Source organism: Grammomys surdaster, unplaced genomic scaffold (genome assembly GCF_004785775.1).
Source record: "Grammomys surdaster isolate TR1022 unplaced genomic scaffold, NIH_TR_1.0 1036, whole genome shotgun sequence".
Lineage (NCBI taxonomy): Eukaryota > Metazoa > Chordata > Mammalia > Rodentia > Muridae > Grammomys > Grammomys surdaster.
In genome coordinates this window covers 2002509-2021275 of record NW_021605455.1, presented here as the reverse complement: position 1 = coordinate 2021275, position 18767 = coordinate 2002509, and the positions used below count along the sequence as shown (strand labels likewise).

Here is an 18767-nt window from a genome sequence, read left to right as displayed (position 1 = left end):
TGATTCAATGTACACAAAAAGTTGAAACAGACATCTGAGACAGGAGGTTAACAAGTTGGTTGCCTAGAGCTTGGTGAGGGTATGTATAGTATGATGGAGAAATCAGGAGGGGTGCTATTGAGTATGGTGTCCTTTCAGCTTGTTGTATGACAACATGTCTATATCTTGTCTAAAAATATCTAAGGTTATCAGGTTAACTTATTCTTGTTTCTATTTAAAGTCCTGAGTCTAACAGTGGGTCAGTTTGCCAGCCTCAGGACTAAAAATAAATTATATTTATACATGCTACCTTCTTCCTTCCAACTAACCACACCTCTAACGCCCACTCTAAATGTTTACCTCTTGAGTTATTTTTTTTCTTTTAGCACTTTTTTCTCCTGGTAAATGTCTGCTGCTACACGAATATTCAACAAGTATTAAACTTCCATATTCAACACAAGTCAAATGCAAATGGTTATCATTGTTTCTTCATTAACAAATATGGAATTCCACCATGCATGACATACTATTACTGTAAAATACAAGCAAAACTACCATGCTGTCATGGAGCTTACAGTTTAGCAGAGGCTAACCAATAGCACAACCACCATTGGCAGAATATAAACAGGATAAAGATACTAAGGACGTGCTTACTTATTATGAGGAAATAGGAGTGTAGCTCAGCACTGAAGCAAATGCTCATAGGCCCTGGGGTTTAAATTTATGCACTGGTGAGGGGGAAAAAAAAAAAAACCAACCAACCAACCAACCAAAATATCTAGCAAGGCCCCTGAACAGATGGATAAAATCCAACTCAGTACCTAGATATATGATATTGGACAAGTTTTGACTGTTTCCCTACTGTTTCCCTATTTGTAATGTAGAGAAAATGACATAAGTTTACAATGAATTATTACTGTTCACTGTAATTTCAAAAACTGTCTCTCACCAGGTGGTGGTGGCACACGCCTTTAATCCATCCCAGCACTTGGGAGGCAGAGGCAGGCAGATTTCTGAGTTCAAGGCTAGCCTGGTCTACAGAGTGAGTTCCAGGACAGCCAGGACTCCAGAGAAACCCTGTCTCGAAAAACTAAAAAGAAAAAAACAAAACAAAAAAAACAACAACAACAAAAAAAACAACTGTCTCTCATAGGCTCACCTATTTGGATTTTAGTCTTCTGCTATTGATGCTGGTGGGAAAGGTTAGAGAAGCCTTGAAGTGGAGCACTGCTGGAAAAAGAGCAATCATTGCCAGCTTTGAGGTTTCATACGTAGCCCAGCCCTATTTCCTGTGCTCATGATGACTGTATTTCTTATGTAACTTTAAAGTTTGGAGGTATTTAACAAAACAACAGAAATGAACTAATATACTCCTCATAGGAAGCTCTTCAGTGCTATTTCACAAGGCCATTCAGTTATCCCTCCTGGAGGCAGACTTTACAACAGCGGGTCAACAACTACCTCTTGAGTAAGCAGAATAGAAGACACTAGTGAATAAACTGTGGGGTTGAAGAGCTCTAGGTGGAACTGCTTGGTACCATAAAACAGTGAAGTGATTACAGGAAAGAGATAAGATGTAGCAAGGCTGGTTAAGGAGAGAATGGGCAACTGTGACGACTAGACCGAACATAGTACAGAGGAAAAAGGCAATGTTTAACAAGGCAGTTCACACTGAACTGTCTCCTATAAATGACATGCACTGTGCCTGTCAATAGCAGCAAACATAATCCTCTCAATGACCAGAGAAGAATAAAACCTGACGTGTGATTACTACAGTCATCATCTGAAACTAGTTCTTGTCTACAGTTCCACTCTAGTTTCCTAAACACTACAAATTAGTGTCTCTTAATTGAGAGGATTTTTTCTTCAGTTGGTTTACATCAGACACCCTAGGTCAGTATTCACTGTGTGTCAAAAAGCATACTGATATTTGTCTTATTTGTCGAAGAATAAGATACTAGTTTAACTACTCAACACAACTACTATTATTAAGAATTCTTGATTTTTCAAAACTGGGTAATAAATTCTTTCAAGCTAGAGACTAGGTGTCTCAAAAAACTTTATGCCAAGTACACTTTATGACGATCAAAATAAAAGGAGTACATCACTCCAAATCAGCACTTTAAGAGTTCCGTTTTAGGAAAAAAAAAAGGAAGCTATAAAAGCCATTAACCAAAACACAGTCTGAGAAGTAAAGTGCATGCCTATTAAAATGCTATACCTTGACCATCTGAACACATTAGCCTATTTGGTTTTAGTTCCATCACTATGTAGTTTGGGGCTGGCCTCAAACTTGAGATTCACCTGCCTTTGCCTGGAGAGTGTAAGGATTACAGACATACCACATTGGGCCAGCATTATTCTTCTCCCCTGTAGACAGAGGCTGTTGTTGGTCTTCTATCAGGATTTGAATTGCAACAGAAAAAAAACATTGAGAGCTCACAAGTAAAAGATGTTTGAGATCCAACAAAACACCCTGAGTTTGAGACCTGGTACTCACATAGCAGCAAGAAAACTGCCTCCTGTAGGTCATTCTGACCTCCACACACCTATGGTGGCAGAGTAAGCAAATAAGTACTTTTAAAATGCAAAGTGAAAGGCAGTTGGTTCTACTGTTTTAGCATTACCATCTTCCAGTTTATGTTGGACTGCCTTTGTCCCAGCAAATCTTGTTGGCATTAGTTCAGAAAGGAGAATGGAACCTACAAGAGCAGAAGGCAGCTTAAGGGCTGGCCTTAGCACAAATGGTTTAGAACAAAACAAAAATCAAAATTTAGTATGACAAGATAATGATATCTTCATAGGGCTGAATAAAACCATGTAAATAGCCAGATGGGTATCCGTCCACATACAAAAGCTTCAAGAACACGTCAGACAAGTGAGGCCAACTCTCCGTGTCCATTTATCTTGTATCCATGGATCCAATTAACTGCAGAGGTCAACTGCCAGCGGGAGGGCTGAGACTGTAACTTTGAGAACAGAGTTCTATTCCCAAAATAGTACAGTGTACCATCTATTTACAAAACACTTGTATTTATGATGTAGCCTTGTACATCTTATCTCTTAAGATAAAACTACTATGTCATTTTATAAAACTCAGGCATTTGTGAATTTTTGTATTGGAGGGGAATTCTAAAACCTCTCTCCCACACATACTGAGGCAACTCTGTATTTAATACTGAAAGGTTGGGTTGGAAAGATAGCTCAGAGGTTAAGAGCAAATATTACTCTACAAGAGTAATATATAAGTAATATGTAAGTATAGAAGACCTATATTCAGTTCAGTTACTACCGCCCACATTAGCTGACTCAACACTGCTCAGTAGCCCCTAACACAAGAGAATCCAAGGCCCTCTTCTGGTCTTCACACAAGTATGCATACAACCACACAAAGACATGATTAACCTTTTCTTTTCTTTCCTTTTTTTTAAATTTCAGGAAGCTTGAGGAATTCTCTATTAATTATTGCCTCATAGTCCAATTCACTGGGATCAGGGAATCTTAATGCCAATATCCACAGAAACAAATGTATTCTTGGGGAAAAAAGTAGCTATACAACCTTTTCAATGGTATCTGCTGGTGTGTATAATGTGTGTCCGAGAAATATTAGAGGTGGTTGTTATTTTTCTTTGGTTTTCTCCTTTGTCTCAATTCTTGGCAATTAACATACATTACTGACAAATAAAAAACAAACAACAAAAATATTACTCAAGGCAGGCAGGAAATTATCAGTAAAAATTCTGATCTACCTTTATCTGCTGCTCTTCTAAATTATGATATAGCTCTTAACAAAAGGAAGACACAAAACAGTCACTTACCAAGAGCATTAGTCTCTGAAACAGCAAGGAAATTCCTTATCTTTCACACAAGTTTCATCATAACATAAGAAGTATACCAAGAACAATACTGAGTCAGGCTTAACAATCAATAGCCCTTCAAATGGCAACACCAAACCCCCACATTACCTGAATCCAGAGCTACTAAAATCAATGTCAGACTCAAATGGGCACTGATTTTTATTTTTTAGGATGAAAAAAATGTGGGAAATAAATTATAATTTTCCATAGAACTGGAGACACACTTGCAAGAAAAAAATGTTACTAATAAAAATACTTTTTTTCCTTTTAAATAATCAAGCAAAGGCAACTAAAGAAAAGTATTTTATGAAAAACAACCTTACTTAAAAACACAAATGCAACTAATGAATATCTTTATTTGCAAAAGACAAAGGTTAGTGTCCAGGACGGATTGAAGACACATTAAAAGTCAAAGTAGACTGTCTAACTCCATTCAACATGACTGTTTAAAATTCAACACCTTCCCTTCAAATTAATTCATACTACTCTAATGGAAACTTGTTTGACATAAAAGGGTATGACCAACTGGATTTCATTCACTATCCTTACCTATGCATCATGTTTTCATTAGTGTTCTAGAACAAACTAAACTCATCTGACCTATTTCATTTGCCTTTACAATTATCCTAGAACAGATAAAGTATTTACGATTTGGGGGCAGAAAAGGAAATAGAATCTGAAATTGACTCAGCTGGGGGTCAGAAAGCTAGCTAGTGAAAGCAGCTAGCTACACTGCCTAGAATTAGTAAAGCAAGAAAGACCTTCAATGTCTGGGGGTGGTGGTGGTGGTGGTGAAAATACGGGTTGGCCAAGTGACTGCAAGCATTAGCTATCACTCCTTGGGTGTAGATAACTCAGATAATGGCGAGGTGGCTGCCATCTAAGTAATACCAAGATGACCTGAATTAATCTACCTAGTTAAACAGAAGTCTACATTACAGACTCTGCTTATCAGGATCTTCATAAAATGTGACATGAAGGAAAGAATGGCTTTGCAACAACCATGTAAATACACAGCCAAGTAAAGAAAGAAAAGTACAGACCTTCAAAGATGGCTGCAAAGTAACCTCAATTTTAATATTAGAAACTTAAGTCTATTTTAAAGGTGCTAGTCACCTAAAGTGACTTCTTTAGTAATTTCATAATAGTTGACATGCAAAGTGGCAAATGTAGTACAGCTAGAAAAGCAGAAGCATGTTCTGAGAGGTAAGGACGTAATATCTACTCCAACCTTCAGTACTCCTACACAGGACTTCAGTGATCTCTAGTGAAGAAGAGTCTTTGAGACTCTACTGGGTAAACAGAATGATGGTGACTGCATCACATCTTTATTAACACACCACACCACAGAAGCCAGGTTGTTTTTTTTGGTTACATAGGTATCAGAAACTGCATCTGTACATAAAGCAGCAACACAACATCCTACAGGAAGAAATCTTTATCTGGACTGGCTAAGGTCAAGCAAACCAGGGGCCGCAATGCAGTGACCACTGTGATCACAGAGGCTTGCTTTGCTTTCCCTATCTTTGATGGCTGGAAAGCCCTATCAAAAGGAAAGGTCATCAGACATGAGGAGCCAAAGGCAAAGTAGGAACAATGTGGACAACTACATAGGCATTTGTATAAAAGGTGCACAAAGGCCATGAAAGCTTGAGAAAATAAAACACCAGCCAGGGGAAAAGCAGCTCACTAGAGCTCCACCAATGCTCAAGTGGGGAGCATGTCCCTGTTATGAGTGGAAGTAGAGTCATTATGTTAGAACATATTTGAGAAATTAACAGCAGCCACTTAAAAAAAATAAAAGCTTTAAGTCCATATAGCAAAGGTAGAGACCACTAGGCATCAAGAAAATACTAAATTTTAGGAAACTAAAAACCTAAAGGAACCTAAATGAAGCAAGTGCTAAGTGGACCCAGCACAGCCACATGAGAGGTGTGTTTTAAAGGCAGCATCAAGTGGGACTTTGGGCACTTTGTCTCACTTCATTTCAAATATCCCTGTTTGTGTGTATGGGGGAGGGGTTAACAAAAGACTTATTTAAAAAAAAATTAAGGAAAATGAGATATAGTACCACCTCTATCATTTACCATCATTGACTTTTCTTTGAAAACTTGAAAGCCATTGCTGAGATTGAAATTACATTGGTAAGAATTACGATCAGAGACCTTAAATATAATTTGTGTATTAGTGACATTAAAATGTGAAGAGTTCCAACCAACACAGTATAATCCTATAAAATATATGAAATCAATAAAATTCTTAGGGAGAATTCAGTTATTTCCACCTCTCCTAAGTATGTTCTGGTATTTTCCAACATTAAATATTTCTGAGCACTGTGAAGAAAATCCTACCAGTATTCTAGCCACATCTTAACTCAAGCACATTTCACTCAAAGGATGTATGTAGACTTTCTGGAAAAAAAAAAAAGTCTCAAATCTGTAGAAACTTCTATAAGAATGTATGGTAACCCAAAATAACACTTTATAGCAGAACACAGTCTGTGTAGTAAGTATTCTTAGACATAATCATTATGAAGAGCAACCAACTCCCAGCCCTTTACTCTGCACATATCAGCAACAACATCAGAGCGTAAGTGACAAGAGAAACATAATGCACAGTACAAAGATCATTTGTTTTGATGGGATCATGAAGAACAGAAAACCTGAAGAAGAAAAGTAGAACCCAAGTTCTGGCCAGTTATTGGAACTTCATTACTTCAACAAAATAAAACAAATCTCCATAGAAAGTATTCATTCAGGAAACAAGACTTTTCCCATCTATTTATCCTTCATACTGGATTAAACAGAAGTTGCTGTTAGTCTGTATCAGTGATTGCATCTTTAATTAGAAAAGTTTAACTATTTACATAACTTTATTGCTGTTTATTGTAACAAAAGATTAACTGGTGTGTAGAATCCATCCAGTAGCGTAGAAACTAAAAGCAACTGTTCCAGAAGACATCGTTGTGGATGAAATCTGATACTCAGTGTACAGCATAAGTCCTTTCATGTCATCTGGTTCTTGCTGGAGTCATCTATGTTCATCTCCCAGAGAGCAAAGAATCCATTTGACGTTTCAATAAATATTAAGTTGCAAAAATTAACTTCCATGGACTAGACATCCAAAGTTTTGATGAATGATTCCCAGAATCAAGTATGTCCTCCTTTAGTCCAAAGAGATGACGTCAGGAATGTTACTCCCACTGCTGGTTATGACCCCTGTCTCACTCCTGCTGCTGGATGAACTAACGTGAGTACTGCTTTCATGGGGGCTGGTGGTGGTGACAGACGTACTGCTTGCTGTTAAGGGTGAGGTGAGACTATCCAAAAACATAGGAGGACAGTACTGCTTGAAACAAACAATGATGCTGATGAGGAAGAGGCTACATTGGTTTTAAATAAAGAGACTAGAAATTGTTAGATATGTAAAATTGACAGCCCAAAAGTCAAATCCTGGTGGGATTTGAAAATAGCAAATCTATTAAAGTGGAAGACAGAATGGACTTAGATATTTTACATTCTTTACTGAATGCCATACATTCTTAACTGTCTTGAATGTGTGGAACTTGTTTATTGACCATATATACAGGGAAAATGTCAAAAATAACTGAAATCATTTAATGTTAAATACTGACTCCCACCCACAAATTATGACTCAAATTAATCTCAAAAACTACTTAATAATTGAAATAAAATTAAGCGGTTTTTCAAAATTTAGACTCAAACAGACCCTCTGTAATATTAAAAGTAACAAGCTAAAAGATGGCATTAGATTCCTCTGTAAACAAATATAACAATTCTTATATAATAATGTCAACATTCATTCTAAATTGGAGGGTTTAATAAGGAAGCTAATTACCATGAGATTTCAGAAAATATCATAAACACAAATTTAATATTTTTATAATGTTTCTTAAAATCCCTGTCCAAATATTCATATTTCAAGTCTCCTTCCATCTGGATGATTCACATACAAATAGAAACTTGAGTGTAGTAATCTAAAAATGATAAGGCATTAATATAAGAGCTAAATGGAATTTTGTTTCACTGTAGGATGTTTTACATGAGACATAACTGCATTGACTTTAGGACATGTACTATCCAGTGCTACTAATTATATTTGGTTAGAATACAGAAAAAAAATAAATAAATCAATAAGGACACGTAATGTTATCTATCTTATATCTCACTTAGATTCTTCTTAGAGACAATGAATTCAAACCTGAGCTGTTCATATTACATGGTTTTCAGGGTGCTTTAAAAGAAGAAAGGAAACAGCTGGAAGATTGAGCTGCTTTTTTATTGATTGGTTGGTTGACTTTTTTTTTTTTTTTTATAAAGACATGGTCTCACTATGTAGCCCTGGCTGTCCTGGAAGTTACTATGTAAAGCATGCTGACCTTGAAGTCACAGAGATCTGCCTGCTTCTGCCTCCCAAGTGCTGGGATTAAAGGTGTAATCTACTCTGTCCAACTGGGGCTGACTTGTGTAAGAAAGTTACTAGGTTTCTGAACCAGTTAATGCCACAAATAAAGAAATTCAACAGACATTCATAAGAAACTCTGACAGTGAAATTGTCAAATGTTTAATTTTTTTTTTTATCTAAAATCAAGTCAACAATAGCAAAACTGAGGAAGACCTAGATAATTCCATTTTAATCTGCTACCTTCCACACTTGGTTTTGTCAGTGACAACACTAATCTGTAAAAATGCTAAGTATTGCTAATGGACCCTGTGCTAAGGCTTACTTAGACCTGGGTTGCCACCATTCCAATTTTACTCTAGATTCCTTGGGTATACATCTGCACAAGGTTAGCAGGGATTATGGGACAATATGAAGATGTAGAGGAGAAACTTATGGAGTCTATAGTCAATAGAAGGCACCATTCTTAACCCTCTTACCAAGTTACCAAATAAATCAGCCTCCCTCTAAGGATGTTAAATAAAACTATGAAATAAAAACCATGGGTTCCAAGATTTTTTTCCTTTCAAAGCATTGTTCACATGAAAGTATGTAATTCTCTTAAACTTGAACAACTTACATTCTAGAAAAATATGTTAACTCCCCTATAAGGAAGAGCTCACTCATATAACAAAGTCAAGTTAGGGTGAGTAGAAAATGCTTAGTCCGCACAGATCTTGGGCTCAAATTTCCTGTGCTCTTTGTGCAATCAGATGCCGACACTGAAATAGGAGGCTCACACTGACCCTGTGGTCAGTCAGTTCTGAAGCTGATGAGACAGGCCAGGTCTTCCACCTCTCCCTAGGTGCCACATCTGTGCCTCAAGTACTTTCTTTTGCTGCTCCACCTTGCCCCTGTCGCTTTCTGTGTTTTGCCTCTGCTGTTAAAGACTGTCACGAAATCCATGCTCACCACGCAGTCTTAAGGTTGGAACTCTGGGATACTCCTAGAATTTCTTTTCTTTGATTGAGAACAGCCAATACTGCAACTTTCAATTGAAGCCTTTTCAAAGTTTGACTCTGACTGTCTTTCAAACAATGATCCAATCTCAGTCAGTGATCCAAACTGGATGAGCTTTAGTTGATGGTTTTATATAAGTGTTTTAGTGTATAAAATCTTAAGTTCTATGCACTTAGTATTGCTTTTACTCATTCTAATCACTCAGAGATTTGTAAGAAATGTTCCATAAAAATAAAGTTTAATAAGATCAATAAATAATAAATTGAACAATAGTAACTTTATTCTTTCAATTAAAATTGTGATATTTATATAGTACTTCCTTTCTAGCCACATGAGAATTTACTGTCCTGATTTTATGCAACTGGTCATATTTAGTTAGTATGACATAATCAACAATTAAATACAAATTAGTTGCTTAAATTCAGGATACATACCTGGGGATCAACTGGAATAAGGGAAAGAAAATCCAAACCTAAAACAAAAATGCTTTGTTAATAGTTGTCTCATATTTTGGAGACAAATTATTTCCCAAGATCAGTCTGCATTTATAAGCCAAGAAACACCTGTGGTAAATGCTCACTTCTCCGCCACAGTGAAGTTCTATAGTCATAGCTAGTTATATTTAATGCATCTAAAACCCAAAGATGAATACATTTTTTTTTGACCAAGCAACTGGAAAAAACTGCTTCCCAGCAACTTAAAAACAGCAGTCCAAAACTTTTCAGAGTTGGACTACTTAAACCAAATCTTTTCTTTTGTCACTTAGAGTAAAAAACAGTAAAAATCATAATTATCTTTGGACCATTAAGAAAACAACCTATTTAGGTTCTTAAGATATTTTATATTTATTTTAAAGAAATACACATTAATCTAAAAATACCAATTCTTTAACAGATATTTACTTAATCAGGAGCTAACTGTCTGCCCATTCCCACATCGAAGAGTTCTACAGAGCTCTGTACAGAGCAAGCACTTGGGAACTGCTATTTACCAACAAGGTACTGTAATAGTTAATAGGTTCTCACCTAATACAATGCCCTAAACAAAGAAACTCAAATTCTACAACTACATTTTGAAAATAGAAATGTGAAAAAGATTTTCTTAAAATAAGTATTCAAGTAACAATAAGGTATACAAAAAAAAAAAACTTCACATCTGAAAAGTCTAGCAAAAATCCTTAAAGTCTACTTCCTGAAGACTTCCCTGTGTGATCAAATGCTTTTAAATTATTTTAAGACATTAAAAAAAGGAACCAAATATTGAGTATAGGCCATTAAATTAGAGCAATGTTGCACAGCATGTGGGATACAGAGACAGGCAGATCTCTATGAGTTCCAGGCCAGCCATGGCTACACAGTGAGATCCTATTTAAAAAAAAAAAAGAAAAATCAATCAACCTATTGGAACAACCTTATATCTGGATCTTTTTATTCTCTTCCCAGTGCTTTGGTTGGTTGGTTGGTTGGTTGGTTGGTGGTTGTCTTGTTGAGGCAGGCTTACTCTGGGACTCACTGGAACACCTGGAACTCACTCTAGATCATGCTGGCCTCAACCCAGAGACCCACATATCTCTACCTCCCAAGAGCTGGGATGAAAGGTGTGCACCATCACTGCCCTGCTCTCATGAACTTTTATATGCTGGCATTAATATAGCAACCATGTGGAGTGAAGTCTAATACTTTATCACTATAAAAACAGAGATTAGTAAGAAAGATAATGGACACATTCAATAAAAACTATAAATAATTTAACTAAAAAAATTAAAGTATCATTATTTCCTTATTTACAAATGAGAATATTTTGAACACTTATCATCATACAAGCTAAAACCCCCACAATTTGGAAGGAATTATGGAAACAATTTCTAAAGCACTTTTTAAAACTTGTTAGTATGATCTGTTACTAGCTACATGATATAGCAGTTTAGTCTGATGAACAAAGTAAATCATAATCCACTGTTGCAATGATTTACCCATTAAAATGATAACCAGAAAATAATGTATTTAAATAAGGATAACACTTTAAATTATTCAATCAATCTGTCAGCTTTTAAATAGCAATTCAAACCTGTCTAGCCTTTATATACCTTTTGAGAGTTTTATAGCTAATGGTTCCACCACTGATCAAAACTTCAAGATTTATTGGAATATCATTTAATAAACTGGGTTGATTTTATTCATTGTTGTTTCACCCTTAGCAGTGTAATAGTTTTTGTTCATTTTTACAAAAAGCTTCTACTTTTTAAAGACGTTTTTAGTATGCATGCATGTACATGTACACTCAATGCACATGTGTATGGGCACGCACAGTGATCAGGAGGAGGAGCACTGGATACCACAGAGTTGGAGTTAAAGGTGCTGGTGAGCTGGCATGTGGGTAGAGCACTATAAAATCAACTCAAGCCCTCTGCAGGAACAGAAAATGCTCTTAATTAGTGCGTCAAATCGTAGATTCAGCTCCTGCTTTTTAGGTTTTTATTGTTGGTTTGGTTTGATTTTGTCAAGCAGGGCTTTACTCCATAGCACAGGATGGCACACTGAACTCAAAGACCACCTACGCCTGCTTCCTAAGTGCAGGGCTCATATGCAGAAATCACCATGTCTGGCTCACCACATGCAGTGTTGGTTGCTCATTCTATTTTATAATAAAATAAATAAAAGCTAAAGAAGGCATTACCATTTCAGAAGATCTACCACAAATTCAAATAACTCATTTGAGAATGCTCATTCGTCCCAATGTCCAACTGCGGCCACGTCATGACTCTAAGTAAACATGTAAGTTTGATAAAATATTCCAACGGTTTCTACACTCTATTATTACAAAATGTACACTGAGGGCCAAGGTTTTCCAATATTAGTTCTTCCAACCCAGCTTTGCAGATGTACTGTGATTCTCTTTGCTGACTTCATGTGTCCCAGCAAATATAAAAATCTATTTAGAAAAGCTTTTATTTTTGATCTATTTGTTTTGCTATCTCACCCACAGATAACTACATATACTACTAATTACACAATAGCTTATCAAGATATATAAACATTTTTTTTAGATTGGTTGAAATTTTAGATTGTCTTTCCAGCATCTCACAAAATCCAAACAATTTAAATGTGTCTACTCCTTAATGAAAACATTTCCGAGTGTTTCAAAGTTATTCCTACTAATAAAAGAGTAGGCTATCATCAACATTTTTTGTCACTTAAGTACACTGTTTTGCTTATGAAATAGTTTCATCATAGTGAAATTTTATTCCCTTGTTAGCAAAATTACTTTATCATCTTTCAACTCCAACAGTATATTACTGACAGGGGTTATTTTTTGCCTTCAAGTACTTCAATTAAAAATGCTCTGACTTTTTTTTACTTTTAAAAAAAGTGCTGTTAGAAGTCTAATAGAATCAGGTGTTTTAATTAACATTAATGAAGTTGTAATTTTTAAATTTTAGATGCTTTGTTAATAAATTGGACTGATTATTTGCTTTTCATCCCCACTGGCAATCACACAATTTGTCCTGACTTGAGCCATGAACTTCACAAAGCATACATGCTACGTAGTTAAGAATATAAAGGTGTTAGCACTTTGAAATTTTAACCATACAACTTTTAAGCACCATTCATTCACACCTGAAAATATGGCACTAACAATAATAAGGCAGACATATTTTTTTCTTGAAAGAATCAAGCTCTTTTCCACTCCATAAATACAAATTATGTTTTATTTTATTTTCAGTGTTGCACAGTATCAGAAGATGTTCCAAGCTGCACTTCGTTATTAATATCATTTCTTCTTTGTTCTCCTGCAGATTCAGAAGATTCAGATTTATGATGTTTAAAAGGAATGTTAGAATCTATGAAAACTGTCTTCTCTCCATTCTTGGTGTTCAAGTTTTACTATAAAACTATTTAATTTATCAATACCAAAACTGCACATTATGACTACTTACATAAAAAATTATATACCCAATCACTAATTAACAAAAAGTACATTACAGTAAAACAGAAGTAAAATTTAAACTTCTTAGGTAGCTAATTGCTACATAACTTTTAATATCTGAGAAAAACTGACTCTATTCTATTTAAGTTTATCAACTGCTAAAAAAGTTTTTCAGTATTTAACAATCAGAATATTAGCTTATATTGGCTATTTATCAGCCTTAAGTATAAGTATGACTTCTATAAGCTTCAATTAATTTTATAAAATACAAAGTTCAGGCACATTTAAGACATACAACACGCAAAAAAAACAAAACAATACAAAACAAAAAAATCTTTCTTTTATACTCAAATTCAGAATATACATGTTCCCAAATTAAAAAAGCACTCACATTCTCATAATTTGAAAACTCAGTAGGACTAAACATTCATACTTTTTTTTCCTGAATCACTGCTAAATAGTCACTTTGGTAAAAATAAATGTTCAATAACTTTTTTCCAAGACTTTGAATTGATAGTCTAAAAAGTAAACCCTTTAGAAATATTTATTTCTAACACATATGAAGATGATGATTATTTACTCAACAACTTAACCAAGGTTTCAACACATGATTGTTGAGAATTTTGTCCTGAGACAATGAGCCCTCACATCTCTCCTTAGTAGAGCCCTGTATACAATGAATATGTATGATCAATGTGTTCTGACTGGTGTTAGTTGGTTTCACAAAGAAAGTGAAAAATACAAAATCATAAACTATACATGAAACACATATGCTAGTCTTAAATGTCTATGAGTGTGTGTGTGTTTTAAGACATTTTCAGTTGATATTATTTTTAATCTACTCTTTTCCGTTACATTTTATACAAATAAAACTAAGTTCAAGAAGCAAGACTACATAGGGATAGGCAATACCAATTACTTTTAAAAGTATATATTTTATTCAAAGCATACGCACTTGCTTACAGTCTTAATAAGGACAAGAATACAAAAATAAGCTGCAGATCAAAAATCAACTTCCAGAAAACAGGAAGGTGATATATTAAATTAAAATGATTCATAGGTAGAAGTCAGGAATACATGATGTACTTTGCTCAGAAGACTTGGACTGATGAAAAATATGAAAAGACAAAGACTTCTGAGGAAACTGTCCCATAGCAATGAAGCTTCCAAAAAAGCCCAAGTATGGGGCTGGAGAGATGGCTCAGTGGTTAAGAGCACTGGCTGCTCTTCCAGAGGTCCTGAGTTCAATTCCCAGCAACCACATGGTGGCTCTCAACCATCTTTAATGGAATCTGATGCCTTCTTCTGCTGTGTGTGAAGACTGCAACACAGTGTGTGTGTGTATGTGTGTGTATGTGTGTGTGTGTGTGTGTGTATAAAATAAAAAAACTTTAAAAAACAAAAGCCTAAGTGCAAATTCTCTATGATTCTATAAAAATTTCCTACTCCTGTATACCCTATTATCAGAAATCTGTGGATTCTCATTAATTACAAACTAGAATATGAAATGCTAAGACAGTACTACTTCTAATATGAAGCCTTGAAATTTCTTTTAGCATTTGCATTCAAAATTAAATATATTTGTTCTACTGATTAAGACTAAAAAGAGTGCAACTAAAACAAACAAAGTGCTCACATACCTGGCAAATCTGATGACATGCTTGACACTGGCGTGTGGTGGAATGGTACTGAGTAGTCTGTTAATGAAGGTGGGATAGCAGCAGGATCAACTGAAGTCACACTGGGCACCCTTACAGAAGATGGCTGATACATGAGAACCCTGTTTTAAATAGTACGGGAAATTACAAATAATCTGGCTGTTAGTTCACAGGAGAGAAGAGTTGAACCACTGGGCACTGTCAGTGCAAGTATATGGCAGCCATCCACTACACAACTTCTATATCTAATCTTTCCTAACAGCCTTCATTCCAACATGAATACATCCGGCTTCTCAACACTAGCTGTTGGCATAGGAGCAAAGTGGAATTAAATAAAATATATGGTAAAGCAGCAGTTCTCAACCTCTGGGTTGTGAAACTTTCACAAGAGTCACATATCCAGATATCCTGCATATCAGGTACTTACATTACAATTCGTAACAGTAGTTAAACTACAGTTACCAACTAGCAACAAAATAATTTTACAGTTGGGGGTTATCACAACATGAGGAATTGTATTAAAGGGTCACAGCATTAGCAAGATTGGGAACCACTGCTGTAAAGGAATACTTTAATTCACAATAGAAATGTACATTATGTATATTTTATGCTAATGTACAAAGTGTGTGTGCACACATAAACACACACATATATGGATAATAATTTATGTATAAAGAAATTTGAGACTAAAATAGAGGGCTGTTAAGGTTTAACTGCTGGGTCAGTGGCACAGGCTTTTAATCCCAGCATTTCCTAACAGCATGATTTACATAGTGAATTCCACTACAGCCAAGACTACACAGTAAGATCCTATCTCAAAAAAAAGAAAACAACAAAAAGGTTTTTGAATAAGAATATCTGTATGAAGCTACTAACACCAGCTCAATCAGTCTATTCAATTACAAATCCAATTTGAAAAAAACAGAAATGATCTGAACAAAATTAACCAATCCTAAAAGCTAGTCAGCCTGGTGATACAACAATACAATCAGAAATTAAGACAAGATAACCAATCCTCAGGATTTAAAATCTTTATGGTATTCAGAAATAAAAATGATAGCTACCATGACATACTACCTACTTTTCTAAGAGGGCTTATACCTTTGAAATACACTATTCAGGCTACTACAAATACAAATCAGACACACAGCAAATAAATACCTTAGAGTTTATTTCATATAAAATATATGAATACTATATAATTAAGACTATAATTTCAGCCAGGCACTGGCAGCGCACGCCTTTAATCCCAGCACTTGGGAGGCAGAGGCAGGTGGATCTCTGAGTTTGAGGCCAGCCTGGTCTACAGAGTGAGTTCCAGGACAGACAGGGCTATAAAGAGAAACCCTGTCTCAAAAAACCAAACCAAAACAAAACAAAACAAAACAAAAAGACTATAATTCCAAGAAGCAACATACCTAAAAACTGAGTATATGTTTGAAAGGCTAGGTTTAAAGAGAGGTTTCACATTCATATTTTCCAGACTTTTTTTCTTAGCTTAGGGAGACAACTAGTATGCTGTAAGATAAATATTTTCATGTATTTAAGGAACTAAGCATAATTCTCTGGGCCAGGGATATACCACAGCTGGGAGAGAACCTGCCTGGCATGGATGAAGCCTTGTCTTCAACCCCAACGCTACACAAGGCTAGACTTGGTGAAAAAGTCTGCAATCCTAGCACCAGCAGCATCGGAGAGGCAGAGACATAAGTAAAGTCCAAGGTCATTCTTTACCAAACAAACAAAAGAACCAAGTGGGTGGGGGTGGATAAGGAGGTAGGGCCAAAAGAAAGGGTCATGGAGAAGGGAAAAAAGGAAAAGGAAAGTACAACTTCCTTAGAAACTCTAAGAACCATGGTGCCAAGGCAGAACCAGGATGGTAATCAGGACATCTAGATATCATTTCAACAGCTGAAACGCGCTCTATCATGCCTGCATGGAATTCTTCAGTCTAAATTTAACAAATAAACATTTATATAATCTTGACTTAATGTCAAAATCTTTAGTAATCAGAATCTAGTTAAGCTCAAGGGTCCTTCTAAAACTAGCTTGTGTTGCTATATGAAGACACTAAAAAATGCCTATCTGCTACATTTGTAAAAAAAAAAAAAAAGATACTAGAAATACAGAAAACAAAGTTGTTTTCAGTACGTGGATGACTGTACTGGTAATTAACGCAACGCCAAAAAGTAAGTAATAAGGTCAGGGTTCAGACATCTTAGAAAAAAAACTGACCAAGGTAGGAAGTCTAGGAAATACGTTATATTTATGGAAATACAAAAACCTGGTGTGATGGTTAATTTTTGTCCACTTGACACAGACTAAGGTGATCTGGGAGGAGAGAACTTCACCTAAGCCTCCATCATACTGTACAGTGGGCCACTTTCTCCACTTTCTCCACTGATGATTGATATGGGATGGACAAGCCCACTGTGGGTAACACTATCCCTGGGCAAGTGATCCCAGGTTTTATAAAAAAGCAAGCTGTTACTCATGGCTTATACCATGGACCATAAGCCAGCAAGCAGTGCTCCTCTGTGGATTCCGCTTCAGTTCCCACCTTTAGTCTTCTGTTCTGATTTTCAACAATAGACTGTATTAGAGAACTGCGAGCTGAAACAAATCCTTATCTTCGCAAGTTACTTTTAGTCATGGTGTTTTGTTACAGGTACTGTGTTATTGCTGTGATAGACCAGACCAGGTCATGTGTTGTTGGAAGAATTATGGAGACATCAGATCTCTGGGCTGGAAAATCCATTGCCTGCCTACTCAGAGTTTCAGTGGGCTGCTGCTGTATAGAAGCTCAAGGCTGCTGCAGTATAGAGGCTCAGGGCTGCTGCTGTATAGAAGCTCAGGGATGCTGCTGTATAGAAGCTTAGGGCTGCTGCTGTATAGAGGCTCAGAAGACAAGAATATTAAGAATATGGATGATGGAAGCCTCGCTTGTGAAGTTTCAGAGGGAAGTCTCACAGTACCTCAAAGACTGGACAGACTATCAGGCTCATTCAATTTGGTGAATTAAAAATCTGTGCTTCTGATCAGTGGGGGCTGAAGAATCAGCGGTGACTGGCAAGAGTTTAGCACCAAGGAAATGAAACCTTTCCTGGAACAATTGATGCTGGTTAGCTAAAGCTGAGAAATTAACAGTGATTAAGAAGATACCAGCATCACCAAGGATCTAAATCTGGGAGTACTTTCTCAGGATCAACTGTTGTCCAGGAGGGTTGAGACTACATCTCATGATTGCAGTTGAGGGAGTATGGAAGGAAGGCAAGAAAGTGCCACAGAGAGCAACTGAGGTTTGTCACCACGTGGCACGGTTGGAGTTACTGAAAGGAAGCCAGGCTGTTGAAGGCACAGCCCAATTGCAATGCCAAAGTCCAGCATTTTGGAGATGCTAGTACCATGCAACAACTGTCAAGAACAGCAGTGGGTGCAGAGTGGAGAAGGCTGAGTTTATGAAACAAGTTGTGTGTGCTGTAGAGGACAGAGCAGGAGGAGTAAAGGCCATTAGAGCCTAGATCATGAATCTCAGGTATCTGACACTGAGACTGGTTTTGTTTGATTTGAATGTAACTATACCCTAGTTATTCCCTATTGTATGCCCCTATAGTAATACCTAATTAATGTATATCTAGTCCATTTCTCTCATGCCCAAAAGACTGAAATATACAAAAATACAAAAACCTAATGGGGACCCCTATTAGTAAATCATTAAAATCTCATTAAAGATGGCTAATGGTAAATAATTCAGTGCTGATTAATTCCTACTGCTTGACCTTTATAACTATCATTATAAATCCAACTTGCTAGCTAGGGTAGTATAGGCCTGCAGTCCTAAGAGTAAAAAATAATTTGAAACAAAACAAAATATGAGACCCTATATCAAAAAACAAACAAACAAAAAAAAAAAGAAAAAAAGGGA

General features: G+C 36.1%; 1 protein-coding gene across 10 annotated transcripts in view; it reads right to left on the bottom strand.

Moving 5' to 3' along the window:
* Window positions 1-4172: 4172 nt before the first annotated feature.
* Pias2 (protein inhibitor of activated STAT 2) overlaps window positions 4173-18767 on the bottom strand; it is a 78056-nt gene continuing 63461 nt past the window's right edge. For 4 of the 10 annotated variants that reach the window (XM_028783188.1, XM_028783189.1, XM_028783191.1 and 1 more), the window contains exons 12-14: window positions 14825-14964; window positions 9692-9729; window positions 4173-7184 (exon numbers count right to left, since the gene is read on the bottom strand). In XM_028783188.1, the coding sequence (XP_028639021.1) occupies window positions 7002-7184; window positions 9692-9729; window positions 14825-14964 (361 nt within the window). In that variant the 3' untranslated portion in view covers window positions 4173-7001. The remainder of the gene's footprint in view (window positions 7185-9691; window positions 9730-14824; window positions 14965-18767) is intronic. The other 6 variants (XM_028783187.1, XM_028783192.1, XM_028783195.1 and 3 more) reach the window with 6 other exon arrangements.